This window comes from Sminthopsis crassicaudata, chromosome 1, assembly GCF_048593235.1.
Source record: "Sminthopsis crassicaudata isolate SCR6 chromosome 1, ASM4859323v1, whole genome shotgun sequence".
NCBI classification, from domain to species: domain Eukaryota; kingdom Metazoa; phylum Chordata; class Mammalia; order Dasyuromorphia; family Dasyuridae; genus Sminthopsis; species Sminthopsis crassicaudata.
The window spans coordinates 444,699,100-444,717,217 of record NC_133617.1 but is presented as its reverse complement, the minus strand read 5'-3'; the positions used below and the strand labels follow the sequence as shown (position 1 = coordinate 444,717,217).

At 31.7% G+C, this 18,118-nt stretch overlaps 2 protein-coding genes across 6 annotated transcripts in view; one reads left to right on the top strand and one right to left on the bottom strand.

Annotated features, from left to right (window-relative positions):
* DCP2 (decapping mRNA 2) overlaps window positions 1–11,134 on the top strand; it is a 63,565-nt gene extending 52,431 nt beyond the window's left edge. For all 3 annotated transcript variants that reach the window (XM_074280689.1, XM_074280687.1, XM_074280686.1), the window contains one exon: window positions 4,217–11,134. In XM_074280689.1, the coding sequence (XP_074136790.1) occupies window positions 4,217–4,380 (164 nt within the window). In that variant the 3' untranslated portion in view covers window positions 4,381–11,134. The remainder of the gene's footprint in view (window positions 1–4,216) is intronic.
* MCC (MCC regulator of WNT signaling pathway) overlaps window positions 9,837–18,118 on the bottom strand; it is a 242,071-nt gene continuing 233,789 nt past the window's right edge. For 2 of the 3 annotated variants that reach the window (XM_074280684.1, XM_074280683.1), the window contains one exon: window positions 10,332–18,015. In XM_074280684.1, coding sequence (XP_074136785.1) covers window positions 17,835–18,015 — 181 coding nt within the window. In that variant the 3' untranslated portion in view covers window positions 10,332–17,834. Of the gene's footprint in view, window positions 18,016–18,118 lie in introns of all 3 variants that reach the window. The other variant, XM_074280685.1, reaches the window with a different exon arrangement.

Here is an 18,118-nt window from a genome sequence, read left to right as displayed (position 1 = left end):
AAATTATTACCATAATCGACCATATCAATATCAAAGCCAATGGAAATCATATGATAATAGATGCAGAAAAAGCTTTTGACAAAATACAGCAGCCATTCTTATTAAATACACTGAAGAACATAGGGATAAAGGGAACTTTGCTTAAGATAATGAGCAATATCTAAAATCTATAGGAAACATTAGATCAGAGGTAAAAGAAGGATGCCCATTATCACCCCTTTTATTCAACATTGTATGAGAAAAGTTGGCTTTAGCAATAAGAAAAGAAAAAGAAATTAAATGGATTAGAATAGGCAATGAGTGTGGTTGTGAATGGATTCTCTTTGCAGATGATATACATTAGAGGATTCTAGAAAATCATCCAAAAACCTACTGGAAACAATTCACAGTTTTAGTAAAGTTGCAGGATATAAAATAAAGCTACACAAATCATCAGCAAGAGATAAAATTCCATTTAAAATTAGGCATGCAGCTGAAAAGCTAGAAAAAGAACAAATTAACCCCCTAATACTTGAGGCTCTACCTGCCAAGACAACCTTAAGAATTATATGAAAACATTTGTGAACTGTTTCTCATGCAAATAAAATCAGATGTAAACAATTGGAAAAACGTCAATTGTTCATGGCTAGGCTGAGCTAATGTAATAAAAATGACAGTTCTGCCTGAATTAGTCTACTTACTTGTTCAGGCCCATATCAGTAAAGCTGCCAAAATATTATTTTATAGAACTAGGAAAAAATAATAACAATTCACCTGGGAGAACAAAAGGTTAAGAATGTGAAGGCAATTAAAGGAAAAAAAAAATACAAAGGATGGTGGCTTAGCAGTACCAAATCTAAAACTATATTATAAAGTAGCAGTAATCGGGACCAACATGTGCAAAAATATTTGTGGCAGCCCTCTTTGGAATGGCAAGGAACTGGAAATAGAGTGGATGCCCATCAATTGGAGAATGGCTGAAAAAGTTATGGTATATGAATGATATGGAATATCTTTAAGAAATAATCAACAGGTTGATTTCAGAGAACCTTGGCGAGACCTACATGAACTGATGCTAAGTGAAATGAGCAGAACCAGGAGATCATTTTATATACAGCAACAAGAAGACAATATGATGGTCAATTCTGATGACAGATGTGGCTCTCTTCAACACTGAGATGATTCAAACCAGTTCCACTTGTGTAGTGACGAAGAGAACCATCTATATCCAGAGAGAGAACCATGGGAACAGAGGGTGGAACATAATATAGCATTCTCACTCTCTCTGTTATTTGCTTGCATTTTTTTTCTTTTTCTTTTTTTTTCTTCTTGATCTGATTTTTCTTGCGCAACCAGATAACTGTATAAATATGTATACGTATATTGGATCTAACATGTATTTCAACATATTTAACATGTATTTGACTACCACCAGATAGGGGAGGGGATGGGAGGAAGAAAGGGAAAATTTGCAACAAAAGGTTATGTAAGGGTCAATGTTAAAAAAATTATCCATGCATATGCTCTGTAAATGAAAAGCTTTAATAAATAAATAAAGTAGCAGTAATCAAAATCATTTGGTACTGGCTAAGAATCAGATTAGATACACATGACACAATAATCAAGGCCTACTTGATTCCAACTTCTGGAATAAGAACTCACTATTTGACAAAAATTGCTGGGAAAACTGGGAAATATGTCAGAAACTCAGCATAGAGTCACATAGATCTCACATCTCATACCAAAATAAGGTCAAAATGGCTACATAAAAGATGATACCATAAACAAATTAAGAGAACAAAGGATAATTTACCTATCAGATCTTTGGAGAAGGGAGGAATTTATGATCATAGATCATCATTTGAGAACATTATGAAAGCAAAGTGGACAACTTTACATTAAGTTAAAAAGTTTTTGCACAAACAACATCAAAAGGGAAGTTCAAAGCCAGGAAAAATCTTTACAGCCAGTACTTCTGATAAAGTCTAATTTCTAAAATATATAAAGAATTATGTCAAATTTATAAGAATACACATCATTCCCCAATTGATAAATAGCTAAAGGATATGAGGAGACAATATTTAGGTGATGAAATTAAAGTCATTTTTAGCTATATAAAAAAATCTAAATCACTATTGATTAGAGAAGTGCAAATTAAAAATCCTGAGGTACCACCCCATAGATCTCAGATTGACTAAGCTGACAGAAAAGGATAATGATAAATGCTGGAGGGGATGTGGGAAAAGTGGGACACTAATGCATTGTGGTAGAGTTATGAAATGATCTAACCATTCTGGAGAGCAATCTAAAACTATGTCCAAAGGACTGTAAAACCGTGCATACCTTTGACTTAGCACTGCCATTACTTGGTCTGTATCTAAAGGAAATCATAAAGAAGGGAAAAGTCCCCATGTGCAAAAATGTAGCAGCTCCTTTTGTGGTAGCAAAGAATTGGAAAAGGAATAGCTGCCTATCAATTGGACAATGGCTGAACAAGCTGCAGCATATAAAGGTAATGGAATATTATTGTTCTATAAAAAATGATGAGCAAGCTGATTATAGAAAGTCCTGGAAAGTTTTACATGAACTGATGCTGAGCAAAACAAGCAGAACCAGGAATACATTGTCCACAGTAACAGCAAGAATATATGATGATCAACTAATGAAAGGCTTGGTTCTTCTCAGCAGTTCAATGATCCAAAACAATACCAATAGAGGAGCATTTTATAGCATGTAATGGACACGGCAAGTTCATGTTTTCATCAAGAGCTTTTTTTGAGCTTCAAGTTTGACCACAATGCCATAATGAAGAACTTTGACCTTTAAGAGAGAGATGACAGAAAATGTCATCTGCTTCCAGAAAAAGATTTAAGGAGACTGAATGTAAATCAACATGTATTATATTCACTTCTTTTTTTTTTTTTAATACTCTTCCATTGTTTTCCCTTTTGCTCTGATTTTTCTCTCCCAATATGGTTCTTTAAGCAATGTTGATTAAAAATAATGTTTAATAAAAATAATACAATAAAAAAATTCTGTATATATTTTAGAACTGAGGCCATTATCAGAATTCTTGGATGTAAAATATCACTCTTTATTTCGATCTTACCTTGATAAAGGGTGTTAAGAAGTGCCTAGTTTCTGTCATACCACTTTCCAGTTTTCCCAGCAGTTTTTGTCAAATAGCGAGTTCTTAAGACACCTGACCACATATGTATTTCTCAAAAATAGTAAATTGCTTCTTATGCATTAGATTGTCAGCTCCTTGACAGCAGAGACTGTCTTTGTATTTTGTATTCCTTTGTATTCCTCTTGTTCCAGTGCCTGGCACATAGTAAGTACTTAATACATGTTTATTGATTGAAAATATAAAATAAAATACAAATTCCACATAATAATAAACAGTTTGGCTCCAGTGTCAGTTTTGTCTCATATAAATTTCTTTTCATGAAATCTGTGTTCCAGTAGTATACCATTAGCTATATTTTAATCTCATGCTTAGCGTAGTTATGTAATCTGACCTGGAATTCCCTTTCTTCACATGTTCATTTGTTGATTTATTTTCCTTAAAGGTTCAGCTCCTCCATGAAGCCTCTAATTTTTCCAATTAAAAGGACCTTTTCAATTTTTATTAACAGTTTGTTTGACACTCTATTTTGTCCCTTATCACATTCTTCTTTGTATCTTGCTTTTTTTTGTACATGCTTTTTATCTTAATATTAAAAGTGTAGAGCTCTTAAAGACTAGCTGATTATTTTTGTGGCATCTATGCATTTATCTTAATATTTTGCATATAGTTAAGGTTTAATAATTTATTAGACTAAATTTAAAACCTAGTAAAATACTATAACAATTACTGTTACTACCATCACCACTTTTTTAGCCACGCCATTTTAATACTGCTCATTTTTGTATACTTTTTCCATCTTGGGATTCATTTCTCTACTAAGAGCCTCTTATTAAGTAGACACAAAATTATAACTGTGAAAAAGTAAACCATCAGTACTTGCAAAGTCAAGAGTAAGTCAGAGTAGAGACTTAAATTGAAAACTAGGGATGTTAAAAAGCCTTTCTAAAAATTGGATTAAGCAACAAATTGGAAAATGGCAAAATGTAGAAAGAAATGGCGCATTTGAATGTAGGAAGATACTTTAGTATATTAATTTTCTTACGTCCATAATTGTTTCTAGGATGCAGTATTTTTTTTAATAGTTGATTTATTTTGTTTCTTCAACAGATGCAGTATATGACTTTTCTTGCTCCAGTGAAGACCAGCTACTAGACCAGGTGGAGGAGCGTTCTGTAGCATGTAATGGACACTGCAAGTTCATGTTTTCATCAAGAGCCTTTTTGAGCTTCAAGTTTGACCACAATGCCATAATGAAGAACTTTGACCTTTGAGAGAGAAAAGTGTTTAGGAAGTCCCAGGATCAGAGATCTATCGTCATTGAGTGCTTATCTAATTAAGCCTTACCTTTCTCAGGTGACAAAAAAAAAAATACTGGAAGGCCGGGGTGTTCCTAAAGAGATTACTCTTTGCAAAAGAATGGTGTGAAAATTACTTGTATTGTAAATGCAGTATGACTTTTATACATAAATTTACCTTTCCAGTGTTCAGCTCTACAACTCAGCATTTTGGTTTTGAGCGCACTCTTTCTGTGTGGCTGCGGTGTTTTGTGTTCTAGGTTAAGAAATATAATTTATATTTTACTAACATCTTAGAAAAGTTTTATGTCAAGGCAGATGGCAGAATTGGAAAGGAATATACCCCTTTTTTCTTTTTTTTTCAGGGGGGAGATTGCAAGAGAGGTATATAGACTCTGCCTAGTAATTACTAATTTTTGATTATGATTGCTGAATTGACATTAAATTCAACATTTCATCTGCTTTGGAGGTATTTCATAAAACTTTTCCGCTTCCAAATTCTTTGGCTGTTGAAAGCTTTATAAAGGGTTTGTGATGAGACATTATTGGAGCCTGATATCCATGCTTATATTGAACTCCTGGCTCCTTTTTCTCAAATCTTTATAATGCACTTCTTTAAGATTTTATAATTACAAAATATAAATTGCATGTTCAGTCCAGCTTTTTCTTTCCTTAAAGACAAAATAATTTTTACTGAAGAGGAAAGAATTGGATTTGTGAAGAATAGCAGTGCTAAAAATTTAACATACTGCATATATGATGAGCCCTGTGAGGCTTATGGAGTGAAAATTGAAGGCCGTACACAGGTGCTGTTTTTGTCTCCTCATTTTAACTCTTAACTTTTTATTTTAGTATGTATTTTAGTTTTTTTCTTTGCTATGATTTTTTCCCTAAAATATAATATGTATATGTACAAAACCAATATTATTGAATTTTATGTAAGGATCACATCTCAGATTGGTTGTATAGAAATTGACGTTCTGTTTTCTAATGGTAGTAGTGTGATCTAGAGTTACAAAATTAGACATGCTATAGCCCCTGGATAATGGAATGAGAGAAGAGAAGGTATCTGTTTCGCTTTGACTCCATGTATGGTTAGGAAATAAAAAAAAACTAATATTTTGTAATTTCATCTCATTCTTTTAGGAATGCTACTTCATGTCTAAGTAGATAATATGCATTTTTAGTGAAAATTTGACTTTAATTAAGGACAATCACCAGGGATGAAGGTGCTTTAATATTTTGTGTCTGACCTCAAGTATGACATTTGTGTAAAATGGGTAAAGAAAGGAGAAGGAATACTTGGGTGTATGAGTACACATGTTTATTCATACCTTTGTTTGCTTTTTAAAACATATTATGTGTGGTATCCACAATCCCTACTGCCAAATCTTATTATAGGTACTCTTAATTCTATATAGCTAGCCCATTTAAAAGGAACTCAATTTAACCAGTAGAATTTAAGATAGGAGCTATTTTAATAATGATGTATTGGCTTTTAAATGGGAAATTTCTATTTATTGAAGAAAGTTTTTGACCTCTTTGATACTAGGCAGGTAGGTGTTCATTAACATTAGTAGGTCTAGTATTAAGTCATCTAGATTTCTATATCTTTTAATGTGACAAACTTGTGAATTTCCACAAATTTTATTTATTTTTTTATGCTTTAGATGAATGTGGTTGGAAAACTTTTCTGTTTCTTTCTTAGAAATATTGCTTCTTTGCTTGGATCTTCCTGAGCCATATTGTATAGTTAGTTATGTATGAGCAATAAGAGAAGGAAATCTTGATTTGCCCAAAAGGAATTTTTTTCATTGTAATTCAGAAGCCATTTTGATTTTTAAAAGTTTTTTACTGCCTTGGTCAGAAATGGATCCTTCCTTATTCATCTAGTTAATAAACCTCTTCAAAAGCTAAATATCCTTTTCTAATAACAAGTACTTGTGCATCTTTATTTTATGTACTATGAAACACAATAAGGATGGTATAATTAGGATGGGTTTATGTTCATTTCAGTCTTGTAGCTTTAACTAGCTACAAGATAGTTTGGAATTAACATACATAAATTAAACTTGTAAACTGAAGTTTAGCTGAAGTGAAGTAACTATGCAGAATATGTCTGAGCAGGATGTATACTAGACAACATTCTCCTTACTTCCTTGTACTCTAGGTTAATCAGGTTTTCAGAGATGAAAATGTCCTGAGGAAGGCCAAATTTAGCACAGAAACTGGATTTCATTTTAATTTAGAGGAAAATCCAATAAAATGTGTGCTAAAGAGATAATTATTTACTTCTTTATAAGTGTGTTGGATTTCAGGAAGTTTGTTGAAAATTTTTTTTAAAAATGCCTCTGTGAGGCATTCTCTTTTTGAATCTTCAATATAGTCAGCCTTATGAGTTCTGAGGTACAATGCACTGAGAATATTTTGCATTTCAAAAAAAATTTTTGTAGGTACTTTTAATATGTAATTTTTATGATTTGAAGATTTTAGGTTAAGCATTTTATATTTAAACAGTGTATTCCAAAATGTAGGAGTACCATTTTCATGTTTTGTTGCAAGTCTATATGTGAAGACATGCCAGATAAGTGATTTCTCAAATGAAGACATACTTCTGTGAGAGATGGCTATTTGAGCAGGTGTGAGTGCCTAATAGAACTAACTGTGAATAAATGAGTCCTTAGAGAAATTTAAAGTTATATGAAAATTAAGAGGATTGAGGGTTTTTTTAATTTTTAAATACTTCTGCTTCATTCTGTATTAATAAATGAATTGTGATGATCACTTGCTTCTTTGAGCCTTTGCAAATAAAGGCTTTTATTTTTCTACTAAATAACACATAAATAGTTGATTTCAAATGATGAAAATCTGTAGCAAAAGCCATCTTATTTGACAGTGTTGGTAAAGCATTTTTTTTTAAAAAAAGTTTCAGCAATTTATAAATTTGAATTTTGGCACTTGGAATCATAAAGATTAAAGAGTCCTGTTTTATTCAGCATGTTATGATTTGAATAATTTCTTGAAGGGTTCTAGTCTCCAGTGTGTAATATATGTTAAAAATCATTTTATTTTCTCCTTTTCCTTCTTGCCTTCCATCAAATAAACCCTACCCAATCCTAGACTTCCTAAGTCATTACTGTTACTAAGTACTGTTTACTTAGCTCAGATCACTTTTATAATATGATTATATAATATGAATTTAAATTTGGAAAGTATGGTTAACATACTGGGTTTTAAACTATAAGGTGAGAAGACCATACTTCATAACTAGTGAGCATTAAGAAAGGAATTTAAGAAGGTACATTTATTCTTATAACCATTATGGCTTTATTTGATAGATACATTCATGATGGGGAAAATTAGTGCCTGAAAATCTATATTTAAGCTAGATAATAGTTTATTTACCCTTTTAAATACCAGTTTATTGAATACAATGGTAAAACATGTAACCAATGCCATGCTTTCTCCAGCTCTGAATAAAATTAATTAGTATTTACTGTGGTTGCCATGTAATTCAGTCTCCAAATGAATCTAATGGAAGGCATTTTTTTTTTCCCTTTTAAAGACCACCACAGTGTTTGAGACTTAGTTTCTTTCTGTGCTGATACTAGACCACTTGAGCCAAACTGAAATAACTAGAATAAAAATTAAGGTGAGCTTTTAATAATTGTGTTATACTTCATAAACAAAAGTGATAATAGGTAGTTAAGTGCTTTGATAGTAATGGATGTGTGCTGAACTATACTCCCTTTCACTCATTTTTCCTTTCAACATGTGGCATTTAAGAACTAGCAGCCTGTAGGATTTATATTTGTGATCCTAATTTAGTAGTCATATATTTTGTGCTAATTAAAGGCATATTTAGATTTTTACTATGCTGCTGTCCTTTGTGTTTAATATGCCATATTCACTATCTTTTCTAGTGGTATTGATTCCTTTGTACAAATATGATCATACTCATTCTGTTCCCCTTTAGAACTAATTTTATTATTTTTAAACATGATTAAACAGTTACAAGTATAATTAGTGGCTATTGTGTGAGCAAAGCAAACTGGCTTAACATGGTAATTGAACTTATCCTATCTTCATTTGAGTTGATTGGCATTTTACAGGCTATGTAAATATGAGCAAGAAAATTCTGGAATAAGGTTAAAATTCAATACTTAATCTACATATTATAAAGAAAAGTCTCTAGAATAAGACTTTATTATTAAAAGGGTACATTGCATTCTTAAATCAGTTATGGTTAGCTCAATGGATGAACCTCTAATTAGAATTGTGGGGGAAAAATGTTGTGTAAGGCTGACTTGAGTAAAAAAGATGTATTTTTAACAGCTTTAACACCTTAGTTTCAATGGAAAAATTAAGTTTTGAATGTATATAATACAGTTTTGGGGGTTTTTTTTGTTGTTGTTGTTTTTTAAGATGGGTGGAGGTAAAAGGAGTTTAGTACAAGAAAATTCTTGTGTTATTTTGGTAAACCATCTATTTAGTGGGAAGGTACAGATGAGGGAACTGTATTCCAGTCATTTGTTTGTGGACTTCCTATACCACCAGCACCTTTAAGTTAATAAACATAGTATTGATCATTCTCCTAAAAGAATAAGGTGGAAGCCACAAATTTCCAGCTATAAAGATTTCTGGATCCTTTTAAATTCAGTATGTTGTGATTTGAATAATCTCTAGAAGAGCTTTAGTGTGAGTATACATTAAGAACATCTTTCTCCCCCAAGAAACAAAACAACTCAAATTTGAGTGGTATAGAAAAATTGTAGAATGGTGTATTGTCTTCTGAGCTTTCTCACTGTAGTCCTCTTTTCATACCTTTGTATGCACTGATGGGAAAAACACAAAAGACATGCTTATATTTCCTTTTTGGGCATTCTGCTACTGTTCAAGCAATCTGTAGTTTTGCTGAGCCACACTGAAAACTGTTTCTTTTAGCATTTATTTTATGCTTATCATCTGTACCAGAATAAGCTTCTTATTGCATGTGTTCAGAGAACAGTTTTGCATTTAGTGTTTTACTGACTTTAGATTAAAACCTGGGAAGAAAACAAGGGACTTCCATGTGCCAGCTCTCCAAAGCTGTGAAACACCACACTTCTTTGACCCAAAAAACAGTGGCTAGTAACAGAAAGAAAATGTGCAAAAAAATGAACTCAGACTGTTTGTGATTCTGTTGTAAAGGATAAAGTTTATAAGTTTAAGAAAATTGATGTCAGTTATATAAAGTCTAGGCTCAGTCTGGATCCCTCCTATAAAAAGCAACAATGAGTACCATCATTCAAGCATCAATGAAATGTAAATAAAATTTTTTACTTCTTCACTAAATGTAATGAAGGTAAGCTGGTCTTAAAACCAGTCAAAGGTCACTTAAAAAGAACCTTAATTAATTATTTTTCTTTGTTATCCTTTTTTTTGGGGGGGGCTGTTATCCTTTTTTGTAAAGACATTAAGATAAATCTTTTCGGATGGGGGCAAATGAAACCCTTTTATGATCAGTGGAAGTTCTTTTTATCTCCAAAACATATTAAAATTACAGGTTGGTTTATAAGAGAAATTGAAGTTGTGTTGCTATGGCAATATGATACTTTATTTATGAGAAAACATTTTTTTTCTGTTCCCCAAGAACATGGGAATAGATCAGTTTACAATTTTTAAAAAAAGGACTTTGAAAGTGTTACTGCGCAACTATGTTCAGTGAAGCATTTCCCTTTAAATGGCAATTGAAAGAAAATATATGTAGTGACTAAAGGAGTTAACAAATATGGACTACTAATCATGTATAGAATCATTAAGGAAGTAAACTGAATCTTTTTAAGGAAAAAGTAATTCTAGTTTATAAGTTTCATTATTTTCCAATAACAATTTGGCTTATAACAAATGATTCTCCTTTTTTTTCCAATTAGATTATACCAGGGGTGTGTGTGTGTGTGTGTGTGTGTGTGTGTGTGTGTGTGTGTGTGTGTGTGTGTGTGTGTGTGTGTGTGTGTGTTTTAACTGCTTTCTAGGATAAGATCCTTGAGAAGTATGACAGAACATTTAAATGAATCTATCCAGGCAGTAATCAAATTCTTCTATATTTTTTATTTGTTACTAGAGGTATATTGACCCAATAACACACAGACACCAAAAAAGAAACCAGTCGGTTTCAACTTAGAAGAGGGTAGTACTGACTAGAAAGTTATCACATTGAATTTTCATAAGTGGTTGAGTATTAATTCTTAAGTTCTTATGATTGAATTACACCTGTGGGATTGCTTCTTTTCCCAAATAGTAATGAAATTCACTTGTTCTGTGGGAAAAGGACTAAATGTTGCTTAAATTGATATAAATCTCTCAAAGGTTTGTAAGTAATTGTGTTAATGAAATAAAGTTATTTAACTATTTCTACATTATGAGACTTTAATATTAGAGTCCTAAAGACCACCAACAAAATTAGCAAAGGCATGTATTAAGTTAGTATTAAGTTATGTTTATTTCCTGTGTTTTCTTATGTAAACAGTACCAATTTAGAATTAAAACATTTTCATATTTTGCTTAATGTTTTATCATGTTTTTGGTTTTGTTTTGTTTTTTTGTACTTTAAAACATTTATTTCTGATGAGTATTCAAATATTACTTTTTTCTGTATAATCATTACTGGGTAAATTTTCTGTATTAACTTGGAGAGAATGCATTACTGTTTGTAGTGTGTGATAAATCAATAAAGTTTTTAGCTCTGGCAGTTTGACACTTTGATGGCTTCTCCTTTTACTAACTTATTTAAACCATGTGCAGGATGAAAGGCTTGCTACTTCAGATTTTAATTTTCTGTCACTTAATAGAAAAGCTACTCACTAATTTATTTTTCAAATTTATCATTAATTTAAAACATTCTTTATTTTTTAAATTTTGAGTTCCAACTTTTCTCCTTCCCTTCAACTTTTCTCAGTCCCTACTGAAAAGGGCAAGCAATATATCAGTTATACATACACTCACTAATTTTTATGACAAGATCCTTCATCCAAATGTTTGTTCAAAAGTGGGATGCAATGTATGGGGGAACAAATGGGTAGTCTTTCATTGGAGATATTTGAGCAGAGGTGGAATGACCATCATAAATAATATGCTATAATAAGGATTATTTTTCTGTTGTGATTTGGAACAGGTCACTACTGAGTTCCTAACTAAAATTCTCCAATCTTGTGAAGAAGCAATCTTTTTAGTGAAAAGACTCTTTAAGGAAGGGATTGAAAAAAAAAGTTGCCTAAATTGAGACATTGTGCTCAAAGATCACTTAGTTAAAAGGAAGCAGAAGGCCATGTATAATATTCCATAGAGTTTTGTGTCTACTGCTTGTGTTATAGCCATTGTGGGAACAAAGCTGGTTAAATACAAAAGTACTAAGAAAACAAAAATTACATTGAGGAGCTTACTTTTTTTCTATTTTTGAATTGCTAGTTTGACCATGGATGTGATACTTAGAAATTTGTGAGGACTACAAATTAATACAATTCTTCAAAATGTTCAGACTCAAAAGTATAAATCTTAGTTAAAAAATCAAATCATCAAAGGAAGCTTGATTTTAATATTGAAAAGGTTAATGGATAACTTTTAAAAGTTTATTATTTGATCCTTATATTATTACATTGTTACTGTATCTTTTCTTTAAAAGCACTTCTTTGTGTAGTTCTTATTACGAGAAGCTCTAGCAGTATTCACATATGTGGCCCAGTATATATAGGTAAGTCTTCCTTACCTAGTTAAATTCTAGTTGTAGTAGGCTATATTAACTTCCTTGTTTCCATGGCAAACGAAGATGAATTTTATATACATTGATTTCCTACTTTTGTCAAATTCTAGTAAAAGAGATAAGAGTGATATTTTGCTTGGCAGGAGTTATGATGTACTTATATATGATACAAAATATTGTTCTGTCATATTCTGTACTGTTGTCCTCTAATTGAAGCATCCCTTTAGAGTTAAGATAAAAGCTGGTATTTGACATTAGTGTGTAAAACATACTATCTTAATTAAATTGTTCACAACTTTTAATTTTACTTTCCTAGGATCTTATTTTACTTAAATTTACTTAAATTGTTTTAGACAGTATGAATATTTGACAATTTCATCATGGCATTAGAAATATTTATTCAGAATATAAGAACATTTGTAAAATAAGTATTATAAATGTCTCTGTATAAATAAATGCAGGTTTTTTGTTTTTGTTTTTACAATTCTATATTAACATAATAGCTGTTATACAGCAGCTAAAACTAAAGTAACTGGAAACACTTAAAACATACAAGAATAAAAAATTACAAGGTATAATACAGGGTAAAATAACAGCTTATGATACAATTGAACAGTATTGACAAATCCAGACAGTAACATGTGCTTTAAAAACAAAGACAATGCATTTAGACTGGTGCAAATTTTCTAAGAATTCTAATTTGAAATAAAAGTAGCACTTTAAAAAAGAAAATGAACAGGAAAACTAAGCTTTCATACAAAACAAATAAAATACAATTTCAAAATTTTCTCAGGAATAGATGAGTGAATAAGTAATTATGACTACATTAGATAAGATAAGAGGTTTTGCTTTGTGACTTTCTGAATGATTGTGCAATGAAGATGAAATGAACTTTACATATTCCTGCTGGAACACATAGTTGTACCAGTTGCTGCAACTGTAACAATTCTACATTTGTCTACATGCACTCCAGTTAATATTCAGAGGACTATGGACCTTCTGCTGAGCTACTACTTTATGATTCATATTCATGGTCCTTATTAAGTAAGGCCTTTATTAATGTTTCCTAAATGCATTAAGTTGTATTCATTATTAAGAGAATCAGACACCTCCAACTGATGGCCAAGTTTCATAATTTTACTTTTATATATTTATTTCAGAGGTTTAATTTTCAGTAACACTTTACTCAGAGTACCTGCACATAAGAGCATTTACTTAAACATATATAAATGTTCCTAGATGAACAAACACAAGAAGTCTAAATGGGGTATCTAAAATTTTAAAGACTGTAACTGAAATGTAAATGTGGAGATTGGTATTTGTGTTATTAGAATAACCTATTAAACATAAATGAGTACAGAACAAAATTGCTCTTAGGAGAATACTTTATACTTATAAGTTGACCTGTCTGCACACAGGTATATTTTAATAAAAGAAATACTTTAAAAAATAAGTCAACTAATTTGGATCTATTTAAAAAACATTTTTAGCAATAAACACTTTATTTCACAGAAAAAAAAAAAAAAACCTGGCTGACACATGGAATTAATAGATGATATCTGCATTAATAGGGTAAAGCATTAATCAGTCCCTTTCTTAATTAATGTTTACAAATGATTTTTTTTTTAGGTTCTTATACAAGGAATTGGCTTTTCTAACATTACTATTTGCAAAACTCAGCAACCAGAGAAAATCAAAAAAATGAAGAGTTTGAAAGCTTCCACCTATCCAAAACATTCTCCCTCTTTTAAAAAAAGAATTAACTCAGAAATTAAGTAACTGGTATAAAAAGAAATGAACCAGTATGAATTTGGAAAGGATTATAAGATAATTTTTTTGTGGCTTTCAGGGAAATACTATAAGGAAGATATTATAAAACAGTTCCTACAATATCAGTATGCACTCAAATATTTTTTCCAAAGAATATAAAGGACACTTTTTTTATTCAGGAAAAACATTTAAATTGGTTGTAGCTAGGAAAATCAAGATAGTTTCAAACAAGTTTGCTTGTTTTTAAAATTATTTTCCATATTCTGTAATAGCTTTGAAGAAAGGACTCTAAATTGAGGATAAGTTTCTTAGGCTTGAGCAGAGAAATCTGCACATTAAGCCCAGGTTATGGACAAACACAGGGCAGATGAAAGAAAAATTAAGCTTATTATATTTATTTGATACCTATTTTGATGTCTGTTATATATATAATGAGAATAGATGAGTTTGTTAACTGGCATTATATCCACAAAAAACAGGCAGCAAAAATTTAGGTATGTGAATACTGGAAAGAGACATTTTTTGTTCCATGAAAGGCTTTTTCATTGGAAAACTTATACATACCAGTTTCAGGGAAGAAAAGTGTTCAAGGCTATCAAAAGTGGTCTTCACAGTATATCAAAACCAACCCAAGAGTATAGAATCAAAAACTCTCGTGTTGAGCTGTTATTGGTATTTTTTTTTAAACTGGACAAATAAAAATTAGGCACCTTTTGACCATTTTAGTCTGTACAAAAGGCATTGGTTGGAAAACCATTAAGGCTTTAGGATTATTCACTTTAGGATTAAAGGAAGATTTTTCTCTTGATGTAGTAAAATTGCTGGTTCCATAGGATTCTTCCCCACCACATTCCTTTCTCCCTCAACCGTCTCTATCTACAACTAGAAAGCATTAAAAAAAGGTTGAAATATTTGTTACAGCAAAGTTCTATCAAAATAAGAAATATTCTCAACTTTATCTTGGTTAAAATAGTGAAGGAAGTGGCAGGGGCAGCTTAATTTCAACATGAGAGGAATGAAATCAGGAAAAAAAAATTTGCAGAATGGGGAGAGGCTCCAAAGTTTTTATAAACTTTGATAATCATGAATTAGAAACTATAATGTTTATCTAACAGATATTAGTCCTCTTGGAACCTGAAAAAATGGAGATAAAGGTCTCTTGGTCAAATAATGATTAGAGAATCCTAGAACTAGAAGGTAACATAGACTTTTATCTCTATTGTTTCTACCCTACCCAAACCAGAGATAATCAATTAAAATTATGTTTAAATTTTTTAAAATGTACCTAGTTTCACATACAAAAGACTTTAGTACCAATTTTCATGAATGTTTAGAATCAGTGTTTTAATCTAATAAAAAAGGAAGCATTGCTAGGGCAGGTCTTGAAGGAAAAGATGAATTCTATTCTTACATTTGATACATACTGGCTATGTATATACATGGGCAACTCATTACTGTACAGATAGAGGAATTGCTGAACTGTATCAGTAGAGCAACTTTTCATACTGCTGAAAGCAAGTCTGGACCTTTGTGTGTGTGTGTGTGTGTGTGTGTGTGTAATTATTTAAATGAACTGTTACAGTTCTAGCTTTGGCTGGAAATTATTCTTTCCAAATATTTGAAAAATAAAAGGAAAGAAAAATTATTTTTTGTGCTTTAATTTCTTCCATAATTGTAAAGCAACACTATTCTATTTTTCCCTGAAAGTACTTTCTCATTCAGTAATCAAAGTGGTATGTCTTTAGTGTATATTTAAAGAGAGGCAGTTAAATGGCAAAATTCTGGGCTGACTTCAGCCAGGAAAATCTGAATTCAAAAGTCTCAAACATTTTCTAGCTATTTGATCTGTTTAAGTCAATTTCTTTTTGCTTCAGTTTCCATCTGTAGGAGTATTATGAGGATAAAATGCTACTAAAGCACTTTGCAAACCTTAAAGCATATGAATGCTATTATTAAAAAGAATAGGAAGGACTGTTAATGCTAGCCTGTCTTATCATCAGAATCTAATCAACTACTTTGGGGAAACAAATAGCTCAATATAGTCAACTACTTCATCACTTTATAATGTAGTAGAAAAAAAGCAAGAAACATAGGTTCTAAGTCCTGGCTCTGCTATTTAACTTAAGCAAGCCATTTTACTTGCATTTCTCTACAAAAATAAGATGTTTGGACTAGATAATCTCAGATGCTTTCTAGCTTTGATAGGCTTGTGAATCTTCCAGTTCTCATTATTATTTTTTTTTTTTTTTTGAGAAACCAAAAGCTGGCCTCTCCCTGTCTGATCCTACCATGGACACAGTTTCCCTTTAATAAAACAAATACATTTCTTCTTATTTGTATACATTGCCTATTCCCTGGAGCACAAACTGTTTTGTTTAATTTTATTTAGTATCCCAAGCAGCATAATTCATTGTGGGTAAAGGTGCTTAATATTTGTTCAGTGGAATTCTATTATAGCTGGGAACCTTAACATTCTTTAGTCCTGCATTTTTTCATAATAGGGTGAATTACAGACCAATTTCAGCCTCTGTTACCTAGTTACTCAGTATTTACATGAATTTCAGTTTATACTCAGCTATGATAGTACCAAAAAAATTGATAAATAGCTTTGGATGGAACCTCATATGTTGCCATTACAAAATTAGCTATTGGCTAATTTGAGATTGGGCCTTTAAAAATCACAGATGAAAATTAGTTTAAAATGTTGATAAAAAAAAGGGCTAATCAGAAGAGCTGAAATTAAAATGGCAGTAAAGTTAGTAAGTCAAAACATTAAGCTTCTACTCCCATTTGAGATGGGAATAGAAAACTTTCAACTGGAAAAACCAAAACAAAATAATTCCAAATCTAACCTAAGAAGCACAACTGCATTTTTTTTAGTCCCATACATTCTTCATCTGAGAGAGACTGTTTTAGTCACTGTGTGTTAATCTCTACTTTCCCTGAGTAAAGAGGCCACAAGTCTTGCTCACAAGGATACTGGGAAACTATAGAGAAAGTTCCTTTGATTTGGGAATTCTACATGTTCTAACAAAAACGGCTTCATTTAGCACAACTTTGCTAAAATGTATTTATTCCAACATATAACCACTTATTTATATTTAATGTTTTGAATTAATAAAAGTGCAGAATTGTTTTGTTTTTGAGAAATCCACATAATACAACATTTTGGAAACTGCAGTCCCAAATTCACAAAGGGAAGTTTCACAAAGGCTTCCCTTCTCAGAAACTCCAGGTTTATACTGTTCCATTAAAGCATCTGGGCTAGTTATTCGTGAAGGACACACATTCTGAATGATGAGATACATATACAACAACAACTCGGCTTCAAGGATGAGGAAGGCACACTTAGGTGAGATCCTCGAGTTGTAAAATAAACTTCAAATGTGAAGGATCTCAAGAAGCATCCCTTGGGCACCTAAGACCATACACCTGCCACATATCTATGTCAGAACTTTTCCTAACATTAGGTGGAAAACTAAGGGAAAATTTAAAATGGGCACATTGACAAAAAAGAAAAAACATTGAAATTATTGAAAACTAAACTCAGTTTATATAGCAACAGACAGACAAAGGTGTTTGGTTATAGGGGGGCAGAGTGGAAACAGGCTGAAAACAAATATTTTGGGATCAGTTACCTGTGAGGTATGGTAGGCCAGGAAACCCTGAACAAAAGAAATGTGCATTTATCATTGATAGTTTCTTCTTTGGACCTAAAAATACATTCTCTTTATTTGCACAGTAGTATATATGTAGTCAACCACCATTGTCTCTTGGGAAGTTCTCCAAGATCAATTTGATAGATACTACTCCTGTCTGGCAGCCTTTCCTTGGGTAGATTTCCCCAAGTACACTTTAACTCTCCTGGTCTTTCCCTCCAGATTAGCTTCGGTGGACAGAATTTTGATACTTTGAAAACCTTTTAAAGTGAAGTCTCATTTGTATGGGGCCTTGAATTTTCCTCCTCCAGAAGAGCTATTCTCTGCTTGAGCATCCTCACTTGAGTTTCATGTCTCTCCACCATGGCCATCATCTGAGATTCCAGCTTTTTCAATTTATTTTGGTGCTTCTTCTTGGCTTTCTCATATGCAGCCACCAGGTTACTATGGAGGAATGGAAAGAAATAGGTATAAACACAACTTAGCTAAAGTGACACTTATTGAAGTAAGCTAAAAGTGAATAATGAGTCTAGGGCAAGAGACATGA